The 20,611-nt window shown below is 43.5% G+C and overlaps 1 protein-coding gene across 1 annotated transcript; it reads left to right on the top strand.

The window, feature by feature from the left end:
- Window positions 1-83: 83 nt before the first annotated feature.
- LOC148042713 (uncharacterized) lies at window positions 84-10,057 on the top strand. The gene is made up of 6 exons (XM_087729472.1): window positions 84-208; window positions 3,444-3,590; window positions 4,166-4,259; window positions 5,586-5,745; window positions 7,578-7,730; window positions 9,063-10,057. The coding sequence occupies exons 2-6, from the start codon at window positions 3,463-3,465 to the stop codon at window positions 9,230-9,232; spliced, it is 705 nt and encodes a 234-aa protein (XP_087585598.1). The 5' UTR covers window positions 84-208; window positions 3,444-3,462; the 3' UTR covers window positions 9,233-10,057.
- Window positions 10,058-20,611: the final 10,554 nt, after the last annotated feature.

Genomic DNA, 20,611 nt, shown 5'->3' on the forward strand with positions numbered 1-20,611 from the left:
CGGAGGAGGAGCCGGGAGCAGCCGGGAGGAACGGGCGGAGCGCTGCCGTGGCAAGGAGGAAGGGGAGGGATCGGCGGCGGCGGCGGCGGCTGCTGCTGCTACTGCTGCGCCCGGCCGCCACGACCGGCAGGAGGGGGAACCGGCTGGCTGGCTGTGGAAAGGGGTCGCTAAGCGGGCGGCGGGGGGAGACCTGGCTTTGCGGACGACGGTGAGTAGATGAGCCCAGCCCAGAGGGTGGGAAGGGGGTCGCTAAACGGGCGGCGGGGAGATCTGGCTTTTGGACGACCGTGAGTAGATGAGCCCAATCCGGAGGGGTATCAGAGAGGGATGGGTGGGTGGATGTGGAAGGGGTCGCTGAGCGAGCCGGCAGGATGGCGATCTCGCTTTCCGGCCGACGGTGAGTGTCTGAGCCCAGTCGGGAGGGGCAGTGGGGAGGCAGTGGTGGGTGGGGAAGGGGGTCGTTGAGCCGGCGCTGGGTAAGCAGGCGGGGGTGGGGGAGAGACCTGATTTTCCGTCCGACGGTGAGTAGATGAGTTCAGTCGGGGGGGGGGTTGCAGTAAGAGGGATGGGTGAGTGGGGAAGGGGTCGCTGAGCGAGCCGGCAGTTGGGCGATCTCGCTTCCCGGCTGCCGAGGAGCGGCTGCGCCCAGCCGGGGGATCGGAGGGGGTCCTAGTTGGGTGGGTGTGTAAGGGGTCGTTGAGCGAGCGCTGGCTTTCAGGATGCCGGTGACGTCGGAGTGGGAGGAGGGGTGGATAGGGGGTCGCTGAGCAAGCCGGCGGGTGGGCGATCTCGCTTTCCGGCGGGCGGTGAGTGATTGCGCCCAGGAGGGTGAGTGCGTGGGGAGGGGGTCTCCGAGCGAGCGCCGGCCAAGGAGGCGGGCGGACGACCACGCTTTCCGTCCAGCCGAGGGATCGGAGGGGGCGGCCGAGCGAGCGCCGGGCAAGCAGGCAGGAGGGCGACCTCGGAGGCTCGTCGTCACCCCAGCTTTGCGCCCAGTGGGCTCCGGTTGCGCACCGTCGGTTGGCTTAACGGTCGGGCGCGGGGAGTGGGGGGCGCCGGCGGGCAGGAGCGGTTTGGCTCGGTTGTTCCCCGGGCGGGGAAACGGATCGACTCAAAAAGGATGAAGGGGGTCTTCCTTGAAGCTGGTCGAGGGAGCAACCGCTGGCTTGTTGAGTCTAACCGTGGTTGATGGGCCTTGACTTGGGGTGGGGGCGGCTCTTTCCAAACTGGTTGGTTAAAGTGCGGGTTGGATCCTAATCCCCCATCACTTTTAAAGGTTTTTAAAAAGAGACTGGACAGCCACTTGTCCGAAATAGTACAGGGTCTCCTTCCTGGGCTGGACTAGAAGACCTCAAAGGTCCCTTCCAATTCTGTTATTCTGTTAAGTTTTGATCGTTTCACCCAAGGGGGAGGCTGCTAAGATACATTGGAGTTCAGTCGGTTGATGCTGCTGCAAGTTAAACCAAAATTAAAAGTAACTGGTGTCTACCAAGCTAGACACTGGGAGATGGGGAGTTCTAGTGCTGTCTGGGGCATAAAGTCAGCCAGATGACCATGAGTCAATCCTCTCTCTCAGCTCTAGGAAAGAGACAGTGGGAAACCACTTCCCAAAAACCTTGCCAAGAAAACTGCAGGGACTTTATTATTCTTATTTTTAAAAAGTTGTATTTATTTAGTTTCAATTTAAAAAATATATAACCATTCTTCTTCTCCTGGAATATTGTACTGCTAACCAGAGCATACAAAACCTTTGCTAGACCAATTCTCGAATACAGCTCATCTGTCTGGAACCCGCGCTGCATATCGGACAGCAATACAGTCGAGAGAGTCCAGAGATATTTCACGAGAAGAGTCCTCCACTCCTCTACTCACAACAGAATCCCTTATGACACCAGGCTTGAAATTTTGGGGTTAGACAACTTAGAACAGTGTTTCTCAACCTTGGCAACTTGAAGATGTCCGGACTTCAACTCCCAGAATTCCCCAGCCAGCATTCGCTGGCTGGGGAATTCTGGGAGTTGAAGTCCAGACATCTTCAAGTTGCCAAGGTTGAGAAACACTGACTTAGAACTACACCGCCTTCAATTTGACCTAAGCGTAGTACATAAAATTATCTGCTACAACATCCTACCTGTCAATGACTACTTCAGCTTCAACTGCAACAATAGATACTAGCGTACAATAGATACAAACTCAAGGTCAACCGTTCCAAACTTGATTGCAGAAAATACGACTTCAGTAACAGAGTGGTCAACGCCTGGAATGCTCTACCTGACTGTGGTTTCATCCCCAAACCCCCATAACTTTAACCTTAAACTGCCTACTGTGGACCTCACCCCATTCCTAAGAGGTCCATGAAAGGGGGCGCGCATAAGTGCACCAACATGCCCACCGTCCCTGTCCTAATATTCGTATACCTTTCATGTATTCATAATCATGTCTACGCTTGTATCTGTTACCTAATTCATACTTGACGAAATAAATAAATAGATTAATAAACAACATCTTTCCATAAGCAGTGTGTCGCCTGGGTACAAATATTTCTGTGCATAAGTTCTTCCATAAGCTATAATACGTTGAATATTTAAAACACTATAGAGCTCTGTATCTCCTTCAACATATCTTCTAATAAAAATACAATACTAACATTAAACATAGTTATTATCATAATACTAGTACGGATAGTTATCGTTATTATTCTTAATGGGGGCTAGTTTGATGTAATAGCAAAGGCATCAGGCTAAAAACTGGGAGGCTGTGAGTTCTAGTCCTGCCTTGGGCATGCAAGCCTCAGAGTTTGGGCCAGTCACTCTCTCTTGGCCCTGGGAAGCGGGCAAGGGCAACTACTTCCAAGAAACATTGCCAAGGAAACTGCAGGAATTTGTACGGTCAAAAAGAACCAACATTGACTCAAAAATACCCAAAAATCAAAATAAATAACCCACAAAGTTGGCAAAGCTGCATGTTGGTGTGTCTGTGCATCATAGCACATTTGGGTATATATCTGACCACAATTACATTAAAGAATTATAGCTGAGAGGTTTAGCCTTGAGTGACAAGTGGCAACCCACGATGGAAGGGATCCCATATTGAGCTAAATCCGGATTATTTCTTGAAAGATTTGGGGCTGAAATCAAAAACATGAACCAAGGTGTATAAACAAGGGCTTTGCTTAGAATATGCTGGATATGATTGACTTGGCTATTATTTTGGGTCAGAGTTTATATAATAATACCCTAAATCAGTCTTTCTCAAGTTTGGCAAACTTTAAGACGGGTGGACTTCAATTCCCAGAATTCCCCATCCAGTTGGGGAATTCTGGGAGTTGAAGTCCCCCTGTCTTAAAGTTTGCCAAACTTGAGAAAGACTGTTTTAAACAACCAAATATAAAAAGGACCTCTCTGCTCTTGGCTACCTAATATTTTGATTTTTTTTCCTCTCAGTTCCAGGAAGCCTTAAAGCATGTCAGGGAAAGGGGGTCTTTACGCGTGTGAAGATCCAGCCTCCTGGGAAGCCGTTTTGAAGATTTATCAGGATGTGATTGAAGCTATGGGAAGCAAGAAGAAGAAACTAATTGCCTTGGATCAGTGGTAAATTACTGATGTGCAATTTGGACAGTTTAAAAGACGCAGTGGCTCAGTGGTTAAGACGCTGAGCTTGTCGATCAGAAAGGTCAGCAGTTTGGCAGTTCGAGTCCCTAGCACCGCCTAACGGAGTGAGCTCCCGTTACTTGTCCCAGCTTCTGCCAACCTAGCAGTTCGAAAACATGTAAAAATGCAAGTAGAAAAACAGGGAAGAGAACAGCGTTCCGTGTGCTTCGGTGTTGAGTCATGCTGGCCAAGTGACCATAGAGACGTTTTCGGACAGCGCTGGCTCTTTGGCTTTGAAACGGAGATGAGCATCGCCCTCTAGAGTCGGGAATGACTAGCATATATGTACGAGGGGAACCTTTACCTTAATTTGGACACTTTAACAAAGGTTATAAGCCCTAGTTGGCCTAGCTGATAATTTTCCATGCGCAGGACAGAATTTAACCGCATTTTAAGAGGGTTTGTGCATTACCAACCCTCTTTTTTCTTTCCATAAGCTTCTTAAAAAGGTCTCTCTGAGAATGAGGATGGCTCTGTATGTTTTTACTGTCTCTTTTTTCTTGTTTCTTTTCAAGGTATCAAGAAGAGTTGCCCGAAATTCTTGCAGGGCGCAAGGAAAAATACTTGACAAAAGAGGAATTGTCGAAACTCATGGAATGGAAGCTTACCGTAGGTATTTCATTCTGAAGGGCTAAACATGGAATGGAATAGAATAGGAGTTAGAATTGAATAGAATGAAATAGAATAGGAGTTGAATAGAATAGAACAGAATTGGAGTTAGAGTTGTATAGAATAGAATAGGAATTAAAGTTGAGTAGAATAGAACAGAATAGGAGAGTTGAATAGAATAGAATAGAATAGAATAGGAATTAAAGTTGAATAGAACAGAATAGGAGAGTTGAATAGAATAGAATAGAGCAGAACAGAATCGGAGTTAGAGTTGAATAGAATAGAATAGAATAGAATAGGAGTTAAAATAGAATAGAATAAGAGTTAAAGTTGAATAGAATAGAACAGAATCGGAGTTAGAGTTGAATAGAATAGAATAGAATAGAATAGGAGAGAATTGAAAAGAATAGAATAGGAGTTAAAGTTGAATAGAATAGAACAGAATAGGAGTTAGAATTGAATAGAATAGAATAGGAATTAAAGTTGAATAGAATAGAACAGAATAGGAGAGTTGAATAGAATAGAACAGAACAGAATAGGAGTTAAAGTTGAATAGAATAGAACAGAATAGGAGTTAGAGTTGAATAGAATAGAATAGAATAGAATAGGAGTTAAAGTTGAATAGAATAGAACAGAATAGGAGTTAGAGTTGAATAGAATAGAATAGGAATTAAAGTTGAATGGAATAGAACAGAATAGGAGAGTTGAATAGAATAGAATAGAACAGAATCAGAGTTAGAATTGAATAGAATAGAATAGGAGTTAAAGTTGAATAGAATAGAACAGAATAGGAGTTAGAGTTGAATAGAATAGAACTGAATAGGAGTTAGAGTTGAATAGAATAGAATAGAATAGGAGAGAGTTAAACAGAGGTCCACACTAGGCAATATAAGGTTGAAGCTGTCTGGGGTTTGAGGATGTAACAATGGACTCAGGTAGAGCATTCCAGATGTTAACCACTCTCTTGCTGAAGTCGTATTTTCTGCAACTGAGTTTGGAACGGTTTTCCTTGAGTGTGTATCTGTTGTTTGCCCGTGTATTATTGAGGTTGAAGCTGAAGAAGTCATTGACAGGTAGGACATTGTAGCAGACAATTTTTTGCTAAAAAAATTTTTTTTTAATCAAAAATTATTTGGGTTCCAAGAGGAGCAAAGAGAACAGCCAGGATGGAGACTAGAAACATGAAGTCTGAAGACGAGATAGAAGGTTTAAGCCTAGCAAAGACAAAACGGTGGCGAAATGGTACAATTCGGCAGAATGGAAATCACGCTAAACACTTGCAACTCGCACTCAAAAGCGGATCATTTCTGCTTTCGGCCCTTGCAGAGAGGAAAATTTCGGCCTCGTTTGCAGCAGCTGGTGGCTGCTAATCCGAGCGAGATGGTGAAGGAACATACCAAAAAAGCTTTCCGTCAACTCCCAGATGTAGAAGTGGCCGTAAAGGAGTTGAATGAACTGAAGGGCATCGGGCCAGCCACAGCCTCAGGTATTCAAAAATGGGGGGCGTGGAGGGCAAAAACACAAACCAGGGGATGGGGTGGGGTTGGGAGGCAAAAACACCCCCGTTTTGTGAAAAACGAGCCCATTTTCCCTCATTTTTGCCCTCCCCAGCCCCCAGGAGCACCCTACAGGCCTCCCAAACCCTCTGAGCATCTATTTTTGCAAAAAATGGGATGTGCGGGGCGGGGTTTTGAAAGGCCAAAAATGGCTGCATTCAATGTATAAGACGCACCTATTTTTCACCCTCTTTTTTGGGGGGGAAATTGCATCATTATCTGAAAAATATGGTCATTGAAATTGAAAACCCGATATTGCATTAATATTGCATTATACCGTAGAATTCAATATAGTTACTGTCCTGGGATAGAAGTTGTTTTTCAGCCTATTTGTCCTTGTTTTTACTGTACTGCCAGGTGGTATCTTATTTCAATTGTTTTCCTTTTTTTCAAGACTCCAGTTTGTCCAAATTCCTTGTTTTCAGTCTCCCATTTAGTTTAGTTTAGTTTAGTTTACTTTATTGTCATTGCACCTCGTACAACGAAATTAAATGCCATCTTCAGTGTACATTATAACTATAAAAATAAAAACACAAACACACATCCTTCACATGGCATATAATTGAAATTGAAAACCCGATATTACATTAATATTGCATTATACCGTAGAATTCAATATGGTTAATGCCCTGGGATAGAGGCTGTTTTTCAATCTATTTGTCCTAGTTTTTATTGTCCTGTACCGTCTACCAGATGGTAATGGTTCAAAAGAAAAAGGGAGCCGGGATGAGACGGATCTTTGAGGATGTTTTGAACTTTCTTAAGGCAGCGAGAGCTATCAAGCTTTTCCAAAGAGGGGAGAGGGCAACCCATGATCCTCTGGGCAATGACGTTGACCCTCTGGAGCGCTCTCCTATCTGCCCCTGTGCAATTGGCAAACCAGACACAGTGGCAGTAAGTTAAAATATTCTCTATGGTGCAGAGGTAGATGGTCACCAGCAGTTTTCCCTTCAGTTGTTGTTTCCTGAGAAGTCTCAGGAAGTATCATCTCTGCTGGGCCCTTTTGACCAGGGCAGCAATGTGAGTTGCTCCAGGTCAGGTCCTCTTTTAGGATAACCCCCAGAAACCTAAAATTGGCCACTTGCTCCACTCAGTGTCCATTGATAAGGAAGGGCTGGACTTCTGACCTATTCCTTCTGTAGTCCACTATAAGCTCCTTGGCCTTATTGCTGTTAAGGACCAAGTTATGGTCTCCATACCACGAAAGCAACCCTTCCACCTCATCTCGATAGGCAGGCTCACACCCCCCCCCCCCCAGATGAGTCCCACAACTGTTGTATCATCTGCAAATTTAGTAATGGTATTACTAGTGTGAGTGGGAATATTCAAATATTCTTTTTTAAAAAAATGCAATCACATTTTTATTTTTTGTATTCTTTATACATCTCAACGCATGAATGGCGTGGTAACTGGGTAACATATGTTTCAGTACACATAAACATAGTCTTATTATTCCTAAATATTACATTTTGTTTCCATTGTTTCATATTATTTATACATGTCTTTTATTATCACGCTTCCTTTCTGAACCAACTTTCTGTCCTTTTGTATATCTTAGCATATTGATATATAATTATTATTTCCCTTCCACTATTTTCTATCCCTATTTTAACTCCCCCCCCCATTCATATCGCTAAAATATTCAAAGGCGTATTTTCCACCTATTGTGTTGCTCATATTTCCAGAGTTAAATCAACGTTCCATAGGGAATATTCAAATATTCGATTTCTTCCATAGTCCCGTCTTTTCGCTTCTGTTTTAGCCATTCTCGCTGCCGGTGCACCCAAAATTGCTGCCTTCATGGCCGATGAAGTGATGGAGACCCTCCCAGGCCTGGGACCCCTCCAGTACACCCTGAAATATTATCTGCTTTATATGGACAGGATTCAGAGCCTTGTGAAGAAACTGAACAAAGGTAAGACGAGGTTTTCGCTGTCCTCCACTCCAGAATCATAGAATCGTAGGTCTGGAAGGGGCCTCGGAGGTTTTCTAATCCAACCCCCAACCCAAGTCCTGATACCATTCATGAAGTCACTAAGAGCGAGTTGGGTGGCCGTATGAATTTTCTTAAAATAAATAAGTAAATTCAGGACAAATTGGCTGTCAGGCCTGCAGCCATCTTTTATTTTGGATCTTTGGCTGCCACACTTTCTATTCTTCTACTATGCATTTTCTATTGTGGGAAAATGGGAGGGGGATTGTACGGAGTTAGATGATATGTAGCCATAACAATATTCTTTCTGGAAAGCCAAGGTCATCCTTTGTCTTTGCATCTCTGGAACTGGATCGGTGGAAGCTGCCAACATGGCAGTGGGCGATTGGACCATGTGATGGACTTGTGGGGGGTGGGGGCAAGTTCTTGAACTTTCAACTGGGTGGGGAAAACTGGGAAACTTTCAGATTTGGGTTTTCTCAGATGTGCCAACATGGCTCTCTTAATAAATTGAAACTTTGAGCAATACTTTGCCTTGGATTCTGATTTAATTTTGGATGCTATTTGGAACCCTGACAATGGCTGTCCAATCCTTTCTTGAAAATTCAGTGACAGACTGCACTTGATTTGAGAAACTCTCATTTCCCCCCTCTAATGTCCACAAAGGCTGAAATATAAACAGAACCTATTGAAAGAGACGGGAAGCAGAGAAAATATATTTATCCGTGGAGTTTATTGCTTAGATTGTACAGGTCAACCGCAATTGAGTCCAAAATTTCTGTTGTTACGTGAGACATTTGTTGATTGATATTTTTGCCCATTTTACAAACTTTCCGATGCAGAAATAGACGCAGTTGGAAAATATTAGCCTTTCATTACTGCAAAATTACTGGTGGCTCAGGGGCTATGATGCTGAACTTGTTGATCAGAAAGGTTGGCAATTTGGCAGTTCAAATCCCTAGCGCCGTGTAATGGAGTGAGCTCCGGTTACTTGTCCCAGCTTCCGCCAACTTAGCAGTTCAAAAGCATGTAAAAAAATGCAAGTAGAAAAATAGGAACCACCTTTGGTGGGAAGGCAACAATGTTCTGTGCACATTTGGCATTTAGTCATGTTGGCCACATGACCACGGAGACGTCTTCAGACAGCTGGCTCTTCAGCTTTGAAACAGACATGAGCACCGCCCCCTAGACTCAGGAACGAATAGCACATATGGGCGAGGTGAACCTTTACCTTACCGCAAAATTAAGCTGATCCTGAAAAGACTAGAAGTTCTCCAAGGTCCCTTTTGACTCTGTTATTCTGTGTTTTGTTAGGTAACACCACGGAAACCTGGACAGCTCACCTGGTGGAAAAATGCCTCTGGACTTGGGCTTTGGCTGAAAAGCTGCGCTTGCCCTCTTTACCGATTGTGAGCCGAGAGGAAGACCAGGGAGACGGTGGTGAGCAAGGAAACAGAGCCAGGAAGAAGCAGAGAACCAGCTGAACATGTTCTGACCTAGGCTTCCGAAGAGAGCTGACTCCTCATCCCGATAAAACCTCTTTTATTTAGGTTCAAGGGAATTCCTCTCCAGCAAAGTTCCGGCAAAGAGTCTTTCATGAGATTGCACAACTACAGGCCTTGATCAGGCTTGGAGAGCTGCCAGGCCGATATCTACCAAACACCACGCTGTAGCAGTAATTACTTGGCACGAAGTCAGGAACAGATCTTCGCCCTCATCAGAGCCTTCCCCAGACTCCAGGACTGGCCCATGTTCCTCCCGCACCTCCTCACTGTCTGAATCTGCTGCCAGCCCCCGATGACTGCTGGTGGGTCACAACAGAACGCTTCCCAGCTCCTGCGATTGTGAAATGAACACCTGCTCCTCGGCACGCGAATGGCAGAGCTTGACAAACACACCCAAGGGACATTAGCTCACTTTGGGACCAGCCACACCAGCTCACAGCACAGTTTTCTCACAAACAGAACGCAGCTTGTGTGACACAAGATAGTTAGAAACCCTGTTTGGTCGTCTTTCAAAGGATCTGTCCAGATGTTCCTGTTTTAATAATGTTGAAATGGATTGTTTTGTTACAAGCAGCCTTCCCTTCCCTGCCTCACCCCCTCTACCTCTGTAGTAATGAATCCCACCCTCCTTTACTTGGTGGGGTATATGGGAGGGCAACTGGAGGTCTAGAGTTCCCTTGGTTGATGTTAGGAGATAAAAGATTTAATGGAACTGACGGGCTGGTAGCTACTGTCCATGTGGAAATTGTTTCCATGGAATTGAGGAGTTGTTTTCTTATTTTTCAATAAAAGCGATTAAAAGATGCAAGTAAAACTTATACAATTACAAAATAAAAAGCTCTACCTCAAAAGATGCAGGAAAGAAGAAAAAGGAAGAACGAGATAAAAATAGGGGCAAAAAGAAATACCTCAGCCGGTACAATCAACATTAAGAACCTGCCACAGTCACTTAAAACAAAACCCCGTCTTTCTTTAGTCCAGGGGGTCAGCAACCTTAAACAAAGAGCCACGAAGGTCCTAGCTTTGTCCTCACGGAAATGGCAACGTGGGAGCGGAATGGGGCACAATCCCTGTATACCTATTGGGGAAGACCTGTCCCACCTAAGCTCGTTGTAAACCTCTGGTGAAGGAAATGTGCGATATCTAAGAGTCCTTGAGATTTGGCTATTCCTATTCCAGTCTATTTACAGATTAGCAGAGTTGGAAGGGACCTTGTAGGTCATCTAGTCCAACCTCCCGCCCAAACAGGAGACCCATTTCTGACAAGTGGCAGTCCAGTCTCTTCTTGAAAGCTCCAGTGATGATGAGATCTGATGGATCATCATATCATATATCATATCATATTATAATATAATATAGCATTGTAGTGTATTGTACCATATTATTCTATACTATACTAATACTATACTAATACTATACTATTCTAATACTATATTAATTCTAATACTATACTTATAATACTAATATAATACTAATATTATACTATTCCAATACTAATACTATTCTAATGCTAATACTATACTAATTCTTATACTATACTAATACTATTATAATACTAATACTAATACTATTTGAATACTAATACTATTATAATACTAATACTATACTATTTAAATACTAATACTATTCTAATTCTAATATATACTATTCGAATACTAATACTATTCTAATTCTAATACTATACTAATTCTAATACTCTACTAATACTAATGCTATTCTAATACTATACTATTTGAATGCTAATGCTAATGCTATTCTAATACTATACTATTTGAATACTAATCAAGAGCCAAGGTGGCGCAGTGGTTAAATGCAGCACTGCAGGCTACTGCTAGATCAGCAGGTCAGCGGTTCAAATCTCACCGGCTCAGGGTTGACTCAGCCTTCCATCCTTCCGAGGTGGGTAAAATGAGGACCCAGATTGTTGGGGGCAATATGCTGACTCTCTGTAAACCGCTTAGAGAGGCCTGAAAGGCCAATGAAGCGGTATATAAGTCTACTGCTATTGCTATTGCTATTGCTAATACTATTCTAATACTAATACTATACTAATTCTAATACTATTCTAATACTAATACTATTCTAATACTAATACTATACTATTACAATACTAATACTATTTTAATACTATACTATTCCAATACTAATACTATTCCAATACTAATACTGTACTAATTCTAATACTATACTATTCTAATACTTATACTATGCTATATTATACTATTCTATATTAATACTAATATTATACCATACCATACCATACTACTTTAATAATAACAATATTCCTACAACTAATTTTGTACAACTAAAAGTTTCTCCATGCTAGCTGAGGCCTTCTGGGAGTTGAAGTGCACACATCTTCAAGTGCCTGAGGCTGAGAAACACTAATACAGAAGGAAACTTATTGTGTGCTGCCTTCTAGTGGCCATTACAAGTAAAAACACCAGATGTGCACTAAAAGCAGAAGTTCCCCCTTTCTTGGGGCAGTGGGAGTTGTGTAAAGTCTTCTACAAAGAGACAATGGCATCCATATTGCTGTGAGAGCTTAAAGTAAGGTGGCTTGTCCATTCTGATAGACAACTGTAGGAAGTTAGCACCCATCCCTCTCCTAGAAAAATGAAATATTATAGGAAATATTAAAGGGGCAGAATATTTCCCTCTAAAAGGGAGGCAGAAACCTATCCCTCCCACCTTTGTCAACGGGCCATTAAGGCCTGAGCCAGTCTATTCAACATAACAAAGATCTACCGCCTTCAGGCAGAGCCATAGTAGGAATAGCCCAAAGCCCCTTTATTACATCATCACCCAGCAAGAGTCAACCAAGCCTGGGACATAGACAACCTATAAAGTTACCTCTGCATGGCCCCATGGGAGTCTGACAACCAATCAGAATACAAGCTCAAATTCAAAAACCCAGAGAGGGCATAAAACCCAGGCACTCTCAACATCTCCCCCCCTTTTTTTGCCCAGGATCTCAAACCATGTGATCCTGTCCACCATTAAACCATCTTTCTAAAAGCCACCATATTTCCAGTCTCGCCGCCCCATTCCACATGGAACTGAACCCAGATGGACATTTCTTCCAACACAACTAAACATGGAGCATCCAATTATAAGGAAGTGTTGGTCCTTTGAGGTAGACCAAAGTGGTGAATAGTCAACCCTCCCTTGGTTGATAGGATTACAGAAACAAAATCTAGTAAGTCTGTATGTGCCTCGCCCGCCCTGTCTCCACCTTTGACAGCTACAGAAGGACTGGTCTGAGACGCTTTCTCTCATTACATTTCTGCCCTGGGCTCCAGTTTCTCTTCTCATATTTCTTTTGTTCTCCGGGGTTATTCTCTTTAAAGGAACTTAAACCTTCCAGAGTGGGACGGAGCCCTGGGGAGAAGAGTGTAAAATGCCTGGCTAACTGGAATCCAGAACATTCCATAGGAAATCGAGAGAGCGGTGCAGCTGTTTGGCTGGAGACCCCTGGAAAATGAGGCCCTCTTTCAAAGGGCCGAATCTCCATTTTACTGAAAAGTCCAGCGCTGTTTTCTATTTGAAGGGAGGGCGGATACTTCCTTTTTTCCCCCTCAATATTTTTTTTAAAATTTTTATTACAAATTTTAAATTCTTTTTATGAACAAAAGGCTGTCGGGTTCCCCCCCCCCCTTTTACATTCTCTCTTATACATAATGTCAGCATTCCAAATATCATCCAGAATTAAATCAGAGTTCAAGGCAGAGCTTTCCTCAAAGCTCCAATTTATTAAGAGAGACATGTTGGTACATCTGTGGGAAGCCCGAATCTGAAAGCTTCCTGGGTTTTCCACCCAGTTGAAAGTTCATCCTCTTGCCCCACACCCACAAGTCCATCACTTGGTCCAATCTTCCTCTGCCACGCTGGCATTTCCACCCATTTAGTTCCGGTCAGGCGCAGAGGTGCAAAGACAAAGGATGACCTTGGGGTTCTAGAAAGGAATGTTGTTATGGCTACATATCATCTAACTCCTTACAATCCCCCCTCCCATTTTCCCACAATAGAAAATGCATAGTAGAATAATAGATAGTGTGGTAGGCCAAAAATCCTAAAAGGAATATGACTGGAGGCCTGACACATAATTTGTTTTAATCACCTTACCATTCCAATTTCAGCCCTATTATTTTCTTCCCATATTTCCATCTTAAATTTAATTTTTTTTCTTAACACATAGTATTATTTTTCGCCCTTTCCGAAAACATACCAAATTTATCATTTCATTTTCCATTTGTTATTCTAATTTCTATAGGTAGCCTATATCATCAAATTCAATTTTAATGTAACAAGCATTTTACATAATTGGTTATTCACAATTAACAATATTATTTTATTTGACTATATATCGTTAGCTGTATTAACATATTTCATTTTCTTCTAATACATTTCTTCTTTCCCTTCCTCCTTTCTTAACCATTTTCCCTTCTCATGCTCTCTTTGATGTTTCATTTTTCATCAGTTTTCTGTTTGCCCTTCTATCCCCTACACTTGAGTTCCTTCCCCCCCCTTTTATATGTATTATATCTTTTCTTCTGGATTTTCCCTATCATTCTTCTAGGGTGGGTACTTCCTAATGAGTTTTCAGCCTCATAATCTTTTTTTTTATTAGTTTGTCAAACATGTACAAGACAGCAGGTAAAAATATAAACATGGACATGAACAAAGGAAATAAATAAAGATAAATGGGGACAGGAGGACAGGGACGGTAGGCATGCTGTTGGGCTTATGCACTCCCCCTTTACGGACCTTTTAGGAATGGGGTGAGGTCCACGGTAGACAGTTTGAGGTTGAAGCTATGGGGGTTTGAGGATGTAACAACCGAGTCGGGTAGAGCATTCCAGCTGTTGACCCATCTGTTGCTGAAGTCATATTTTCTGCAATTGAGTTTGGAACGGTTTACCGTGAGTTTGTATCTATTGTTTGCCCGCGTATTATTGAGGTTGGAGTTGAAGAAGTCGTTGACAGGCAGGACGTTGTAGCATACAATTTTGTGTACTGTCCTTAGATCGGACTGCAGGTGGCGCAATTCCAGATTGTCCAAGCCCGAAATTTCAACCAGTATTGCAGGCAAACTCTGTCCACAGCCTGATCAGCTCAAAGTTGACTCAGCCTTCCATCCTTCCAAGGTGGGTAAAATGAGGACTCAGATTGTTGGGGTCAAGAGGCTGATTCTGTAAACCACTTAGAGAGGGCTGTAAAACACTATGACACTGTATATAAGTCTAAGTGCTATTGCCCTTCCTTCCTTCCTTCCTTCCTTCCTTCCTTCCTTCCTTCCTTCCTTCCTTCCTTCCTTCCTTCCTTCCTTTCCTTTCCTTTCCTTTCCTTTCCTTTCCTTTCCTTCCTTCCTTCCTTCCTTCCTTCCTTCCTTCCTTCCTTCCTTCCTTCCTTCCTTCCTTCCTTCCTTCCTTTGCAGTGATTAGAATGCAATGCGCAGGCTAATTCTGCCGACTGCCAGGAGCTCGATCCTGATTGACTCAAGGTTGATTCAGCCTTCGATCCTTCCAAGGTCAGTGAACTGTGGACCCAAATGGTTGGGGACAAGAGGCTGACTCTGTAACCTGCTTAGAGAGGGCTATAAAGCGCTGTGCAACTGTATATAAGTCACAGTGCTAAAGCTATTGCTCTTCCTTTTCTCCTTCCTTCCATCTTTCTTCCCTGGTGTGCAGTGGTTAGAATGCAGTATTGCAGACAAACTCTGCCCGTAGCCTGAAGTTCAATCCTGACCGGCTCAAGGTTAACTCATCTTTCCATCCTTCCAAGGTCGGTAAAATGAGGACCCAGCTCATTGGGGGCAATGGGCTGACTCTGTAAACTGCTTAGAGAAGGCTGTAATCACTGTTAAGTGGCATATAAGGCTAAATGCTGCTGCTATAGGCAGATTCTTGCAAGTCTGAGGGTCCCTTGCTGAGATATTCAACATGTTTTCTGTGGGCTCAGCTGCCTCTTATCCAACGGTTTCCCTGGCTGTAGTTCTTCCTTCTGTTTCCCAGGTCATTCCCACATTGTCACTGCAATACCTTGGCTAAGACGCTGAGCTTGTCGGTCAGAAAGGTTGGCAGTTCAGCGGTTCGAATCCCTAACGCCGTGTAACGGAGTGAGCTTCCATGACTTGTCCCAGCTTCTGCCAACCTAGCAGTTCGAAAGCACGTAAAAACTGCAAGGAGAAAAATGGGGGCCACTTTTGGTGGGAAGGTAACAGCGTTCCGTGCGCTTTCGGTGTTGAGTCACGCCAGTCACATGACCACGGAGACACCTTCGGACAGCACTGGCTCTTTGGCTTTGAAACAGAGATGAGCACCGCCCCCTAGAGTCAGGAACGGGTAGCACATATGTGCGAGGGGAACCTTTACCTTACCATATCTAATGAATAGAAAATTTTATAAAAAAGCAAATTTTATAAAAAGATGCAGAAGGAGCATACTTTGGCACAGGGTGAAATTCATCCAAACCATGTTTTTGTTTCTTGGGAAAAGAGGAGTTGACCTATTTTTTAGTCTTACTGCAATTATGGCTCATTTATTCTTGAGTATCGTGAATGTTTTGTCCTGTTTTCCCAACTTCCTCCCACAGCTTTTCTAAGTCTACTTCCTATGTTCCCAAAACTGCAGGCATTCTGTTAAATTTTTACCTAGGAGTCCTACAGGGACAATAAAATCTTAATGTTATTTACAGTACCATGAAGAGCTTAACAAAAGTAGGATGTTTATATTTCAGTAAATTATTTAGGCACCCACAACTAGGTAGTAAACAAACATCATGTTCTGAATGCAGGTGATTTAGAATCTGTATCCATATTTATAACCATAACCCTCTGCATTATCTTAATATAGAATAAGAATAGAATAGAATAATGGAATGAGAATAAAGTAAAGTAAAGTAGAGTAGAGTAGAGTAGAATAGAATAGCAGAATTGGAAGGGACCTTGGAGGTCTTCTAGTCCAACTCCTGCTTAGGCAGGAAATCCTACCCCACTTCAGACAAATGGTTATCCAACATCTTCTTAAAAACCTCCAGATGTCAGCATTCCAAGTATCATGTAGAATTAAATCAGAGTCCAAGGCAAAACGATCCTTAAAGTTCCAATTTAATAAATCAGACATCATAGCACATCTGTGTAATCCCAATTCTGGAAATTACATCAGAATCCCACCCAGTTAAAAGTTCATGATCTTGTCTCCACACCCACAATCCATCACACAGTCCAATCTTCTTCTTCTACATTGGCATCTACACTCAGCTGCTTCCGGTCAGGTGTAAAAGTGCAGAGACAAAAGATGACCTTGGTCTTCTAGAAAAGAATGACAACAACACATTCCACAATCCTACTCCTGTCTATTCCCCACTCCCATCAACTATACTAATGAAACAGCATAATGAAATAAGAAAAAGTGTGGCAGGCCAAAATTCTAAAAGGAATATAATTGCAGGCCTGACACCAGTGTTGGGGCATTCACAACTTCTGAAGGCAAGTTGTTCCACTGGTTAATTGTTCTCACTATCAGGAAATTTCTCCTCCATTCTAAGTTGCTTCTCTCCTTGATTAGTTTCCACCCGTTGCTTCTTGTCCGACCCTCAGGTGCTTTGGAGAATAGTTTGAACTCCCTCTTCTTTGTGGCAGCCCCTGAGATATTGGAACACTGCTATCATGTCTCCCCTCGTCCTTCTTTTCATCAAACTAGACATACCCAGTGTCACGGTTCCAAATAGCATCCAAAATTAAATCACGTCCAGTTCCTGCAACCGTTCTTCGGTTTTAGCCTCCAGTCCCCTAATCATCTTGGTTGCTTTTCTCTGTACTCTTTCTAGAGTCTCAAAATCTTTTTAGGTAGCTGAGGTAGCTGAGGCAGCTGAGGCAAGTCCTTTACACCTGGACTGTTGTGCTAAACTTCCCCTCCCCCATGCCCACATTTTTAAATCTTGAATTTTAAAAGACCCACCCATTAAAACAAAAGACATTCTGGGCAATGGTGGGATTCAAAACATTTTACTACCAGTTGTGTGGCCGTGGCCTGGTAGGCGTGGCAAGGGAAGGATACTGCAAAATCCCCATTCCCTCTCGATCAGCTGGGATTCGGGTGGCAGAGAACAGAGGGGATGAGGCCAGCCAGTGGTGGTATTTACCGATTCTCCAAACTACTCAAAATTTCTGCTACCGGTTCTCCAGAACTGGTCAGAACCTGCTGAATGCCCCCTCTGATTCTGGGTTGGGGAGATTAATGGGGACAGGAGTGGAGGGAGGAGAAAGCAGAGCCGTTGTTGAGCGTTTGCATCGATCCCTTTGCTTGATACTTTGCAGGACGATGCTGACATGAAGTTAGCTCCCGTCCATCTTCATCTACTCCTTGTTAAGGAGGTAAACATGGATTGGATATTGATAGGTTTCGATTCCCCTGCCTCCCTCTTTTTCCCCCAAGGAGGCTGCAGTTTGCAATTCCCCCAGCATTAACGCTGCTGGGAGAGATTTCACCAATTCATTTACGGCCCATTACAGAGATGTGCTCTGCCTACAGATGTGGCAGGTGTGCGTGAAGGAGAACATTGTTCCATCCAGCCCGGAGATGGCTGCTTAATAATCCCGGGAGCTGGCAAGGTTCCTAATGAGCATTGAGAGGGCACGTCTGTCAATCAAGGTCTAAACATAACTTTTGAAGAGGTTTTTTTGTACAAATGTAGATATCAGGCCTGCAGCCATATTCTCTTCTCAGGCCTGCCACATTTTCTATTATTCTACTATGATGTTTCTATTGTGGGGAAAATGGGAGGGGGGATTGGACAGAGTTAGATGCTATGTAGCCATAACAATATTCTTTCTAGAAAGCCAAGGTCACCCTTTGTCTTTGTACCTCTGCACCTGACCGGATTGATGGGTGGAACTGCCAGCATGGCAGTGGGAGATTGGACCATGGGATGTACTTGTGGGTGTGGGGGCAAGATCTTGAACTTTCAACCGGGTGGGGAAAACTGGGAAGCTTTCAGATTCAGGTTTTCACGGATGTGCCAACGTGGCTCTCTTAATCAATTGGAACTTTGAGGATGCCTTGGACTCTGATTTACTTTTGGATGCTATTTGGAATGCTGACAGTAGGGTCCTTGCTCTCTGAGCTTGCTCATTTCCTTGCAGATGTTACTAGGGGTAGCATCTTCAGTGCAAACCATGAGATCACCTGCCATCATCTTCACTTAACAACTCCATAATCCCTTGTGGGGTGGAGTCCGGGCAACTGAATGGAGCTGGCAGAGTGTTTTAATGGCCAGATGCCTTTCCTTGAGGCCAATTTGAGACAAAGTGGCTGTCCAGTCTTTTCTTAAAAACCTCCAGTGATGGAGCACCCACAACTTCAGGTGGCAAGCTGTTCCACTGGTTAATTGTCCTCACCGTTAGGAAGTTTCTCCTTAATTCCATATTGCTTCTCTCCTTGATTAGTTCCCATCTATTATTTCTTGTCTTGCCTTCTGGGTGCTTTGGAAAACAAATTGACCCCCCTCTTCTTTGTGGCAGCCCCTCCAAAACTGGAATCCTGCTGTCATGTCACCCACATCCTTTTCTTTAACTTGGCCATACCAACTCAACAGTTGGTTCCATGCCTTGCTCAGGCATGAAAATTTTGGACACAACTGTGGTTGTAAATAGCAATAGCACTTAGACCTCTATACTGCTTTATTATGCTTTCCAGCCCTCTCTGAGAGGTTTACAGAGTCAGCCTCTTGCCCCCAACAATCTGGGTCCTCATTTTACCTACCTTGGAAGGATGGAAGGCTGAGTCACCTTGAGCCAGTCAGGATTGAACTTTTGGCAGTGGGCAGAATTGGCTTGCAATATTGCATTCTAACCACTGCGCCACTACAGCTAATCAGCAGTAGCACTTAGACTTATATACCACTTCACAGTGCTTTTACAGCCCTCTCTAAGAGGTTTACAGAGTCAGCCTCTTGCCTCCAGCAATCTGGGTCCTCATTTTACCCATCTCGGAAGGAGGGAAGGCTGAGTCAACCTTGAGCTTGGTGAGATTTGAACTGCCAAATTACAGGCAGTACTGCACTCTAACCACTGCGCCACCACGGCTCTTAAATCAAGGACTACCCAGGTGCCACACTATTCACGTATTGATATCTTTGTAAAAAAAAGTGGGGGGAAAACAGAAAACAGAATACATCAAATAACATGAAGTGCTCTCCAGCTTCCAAACATATCGACCGCTATTTCTGCAAGATTGCAACCCCTTCAGAACTTCTCAGAACATCTCCTACAGCACATGAAATCCTCTCTTGGATGCCGGTGGCCGAGAAAAGTTCGGAAAAGAAATAAGGGTGTTCAGGAAGAGAAAGTTATTATTATCTGCCTTTTCAAGGCCACCTTCTGTCGCTTCTTATTTTTTTAATGTCATAAAAAAAACAGCTTCAGAAGTTAAAAATATGTTCGGTTGTATTTCTGCCCGGCTGCAATTTGAGAGGGGAAAAAAAGGACTTGCAAACCATTCAGCTCTGTTTTAAGCCCTTCAAAACAGAATCGTTGATTAATTTTCTAAAGGAGAGGGGAGGGAAGGAGGAATAGCAGCTGAAAATAAACAGTGCTGATATTGGCCATGTTTGAGGGATGAGGAAGCAGCAGGAAGCCAGCAAAAGACGGAAAGGGGGAAAAAGTATGTATTAAAGATCAGGTTTTCGAGTTCTTGGAGCATCTGGTTTTGGTGGGAAGATAGATGGTTGAAATATGGGCTGAGATATTTTGAGAAACTAGCTTTCAGTAATAGTAACAGTGTAACAGAGTTAGAAGGGATTTTTGAGGTCTTCTAGTCCAACTCACTGCTCAAACAGAATATTTTTCCTTCCTTCCTTCCTTCCTTCCTTCCTTCCTTCCTTCCTTCCTTCCTTCCTTCCTTCCTTCCTCTCTCTCTCCCTTTCCCTCCCTCCCTTCTTTGTATTTTCTCTTCTCTCTTCCATTTTCCTTTCCTCTCTTTCTTCTCTTCCTTTCCTGTTCTCTTCTCCTCTCTTCCTCTTCCCTTCTCCTTTCCTCTTCTCTTCCTTTCCTTTCCTCTCCTCTCTTTTCTTTTCTCTTCTCTTTTCTCTTCTTTTTTTGTTTTCTCTTTTGGCTTCCCCAAGTTATTTAAAACATTGTATTATATGTAGTCTTGGTAGTGTCTTTCCATAGTTCTGTAAAGGTAAAGGTTCCCCTCACCCTCTAGGGGGCGGTGCTCATCTCCATTTCAAAGCCAAAGAGCCAGTGCTGTCTGAAGAAGTCTCTGTGGTCATGTGGCCGGCATGACTAAGTGCTGAAGGTGCACAGAACACTGTTACCTTCCCACCAAAGGTGGTCCCTGTTTTTCTACTTGCATT

This window comes from Thamnophis sirtalis, unplaced genomic scaffold (genome assembly GCF_051295495.1).
Source record: "Thamnophis sirtalis isolate CommonGarterSnake01/CBP01778 unplaced genomic scaffold, rThaSir2_p1.2 scaffold_14, whole genome shotgun sequence".
NCBI classification, from domain to species: domain Eukaryota; kingdom Metazoa; phylum Chordata; class Lepidosauria; order Squamata; family Natricidae; genus Thamnophis; species Thamnophis sirtalis.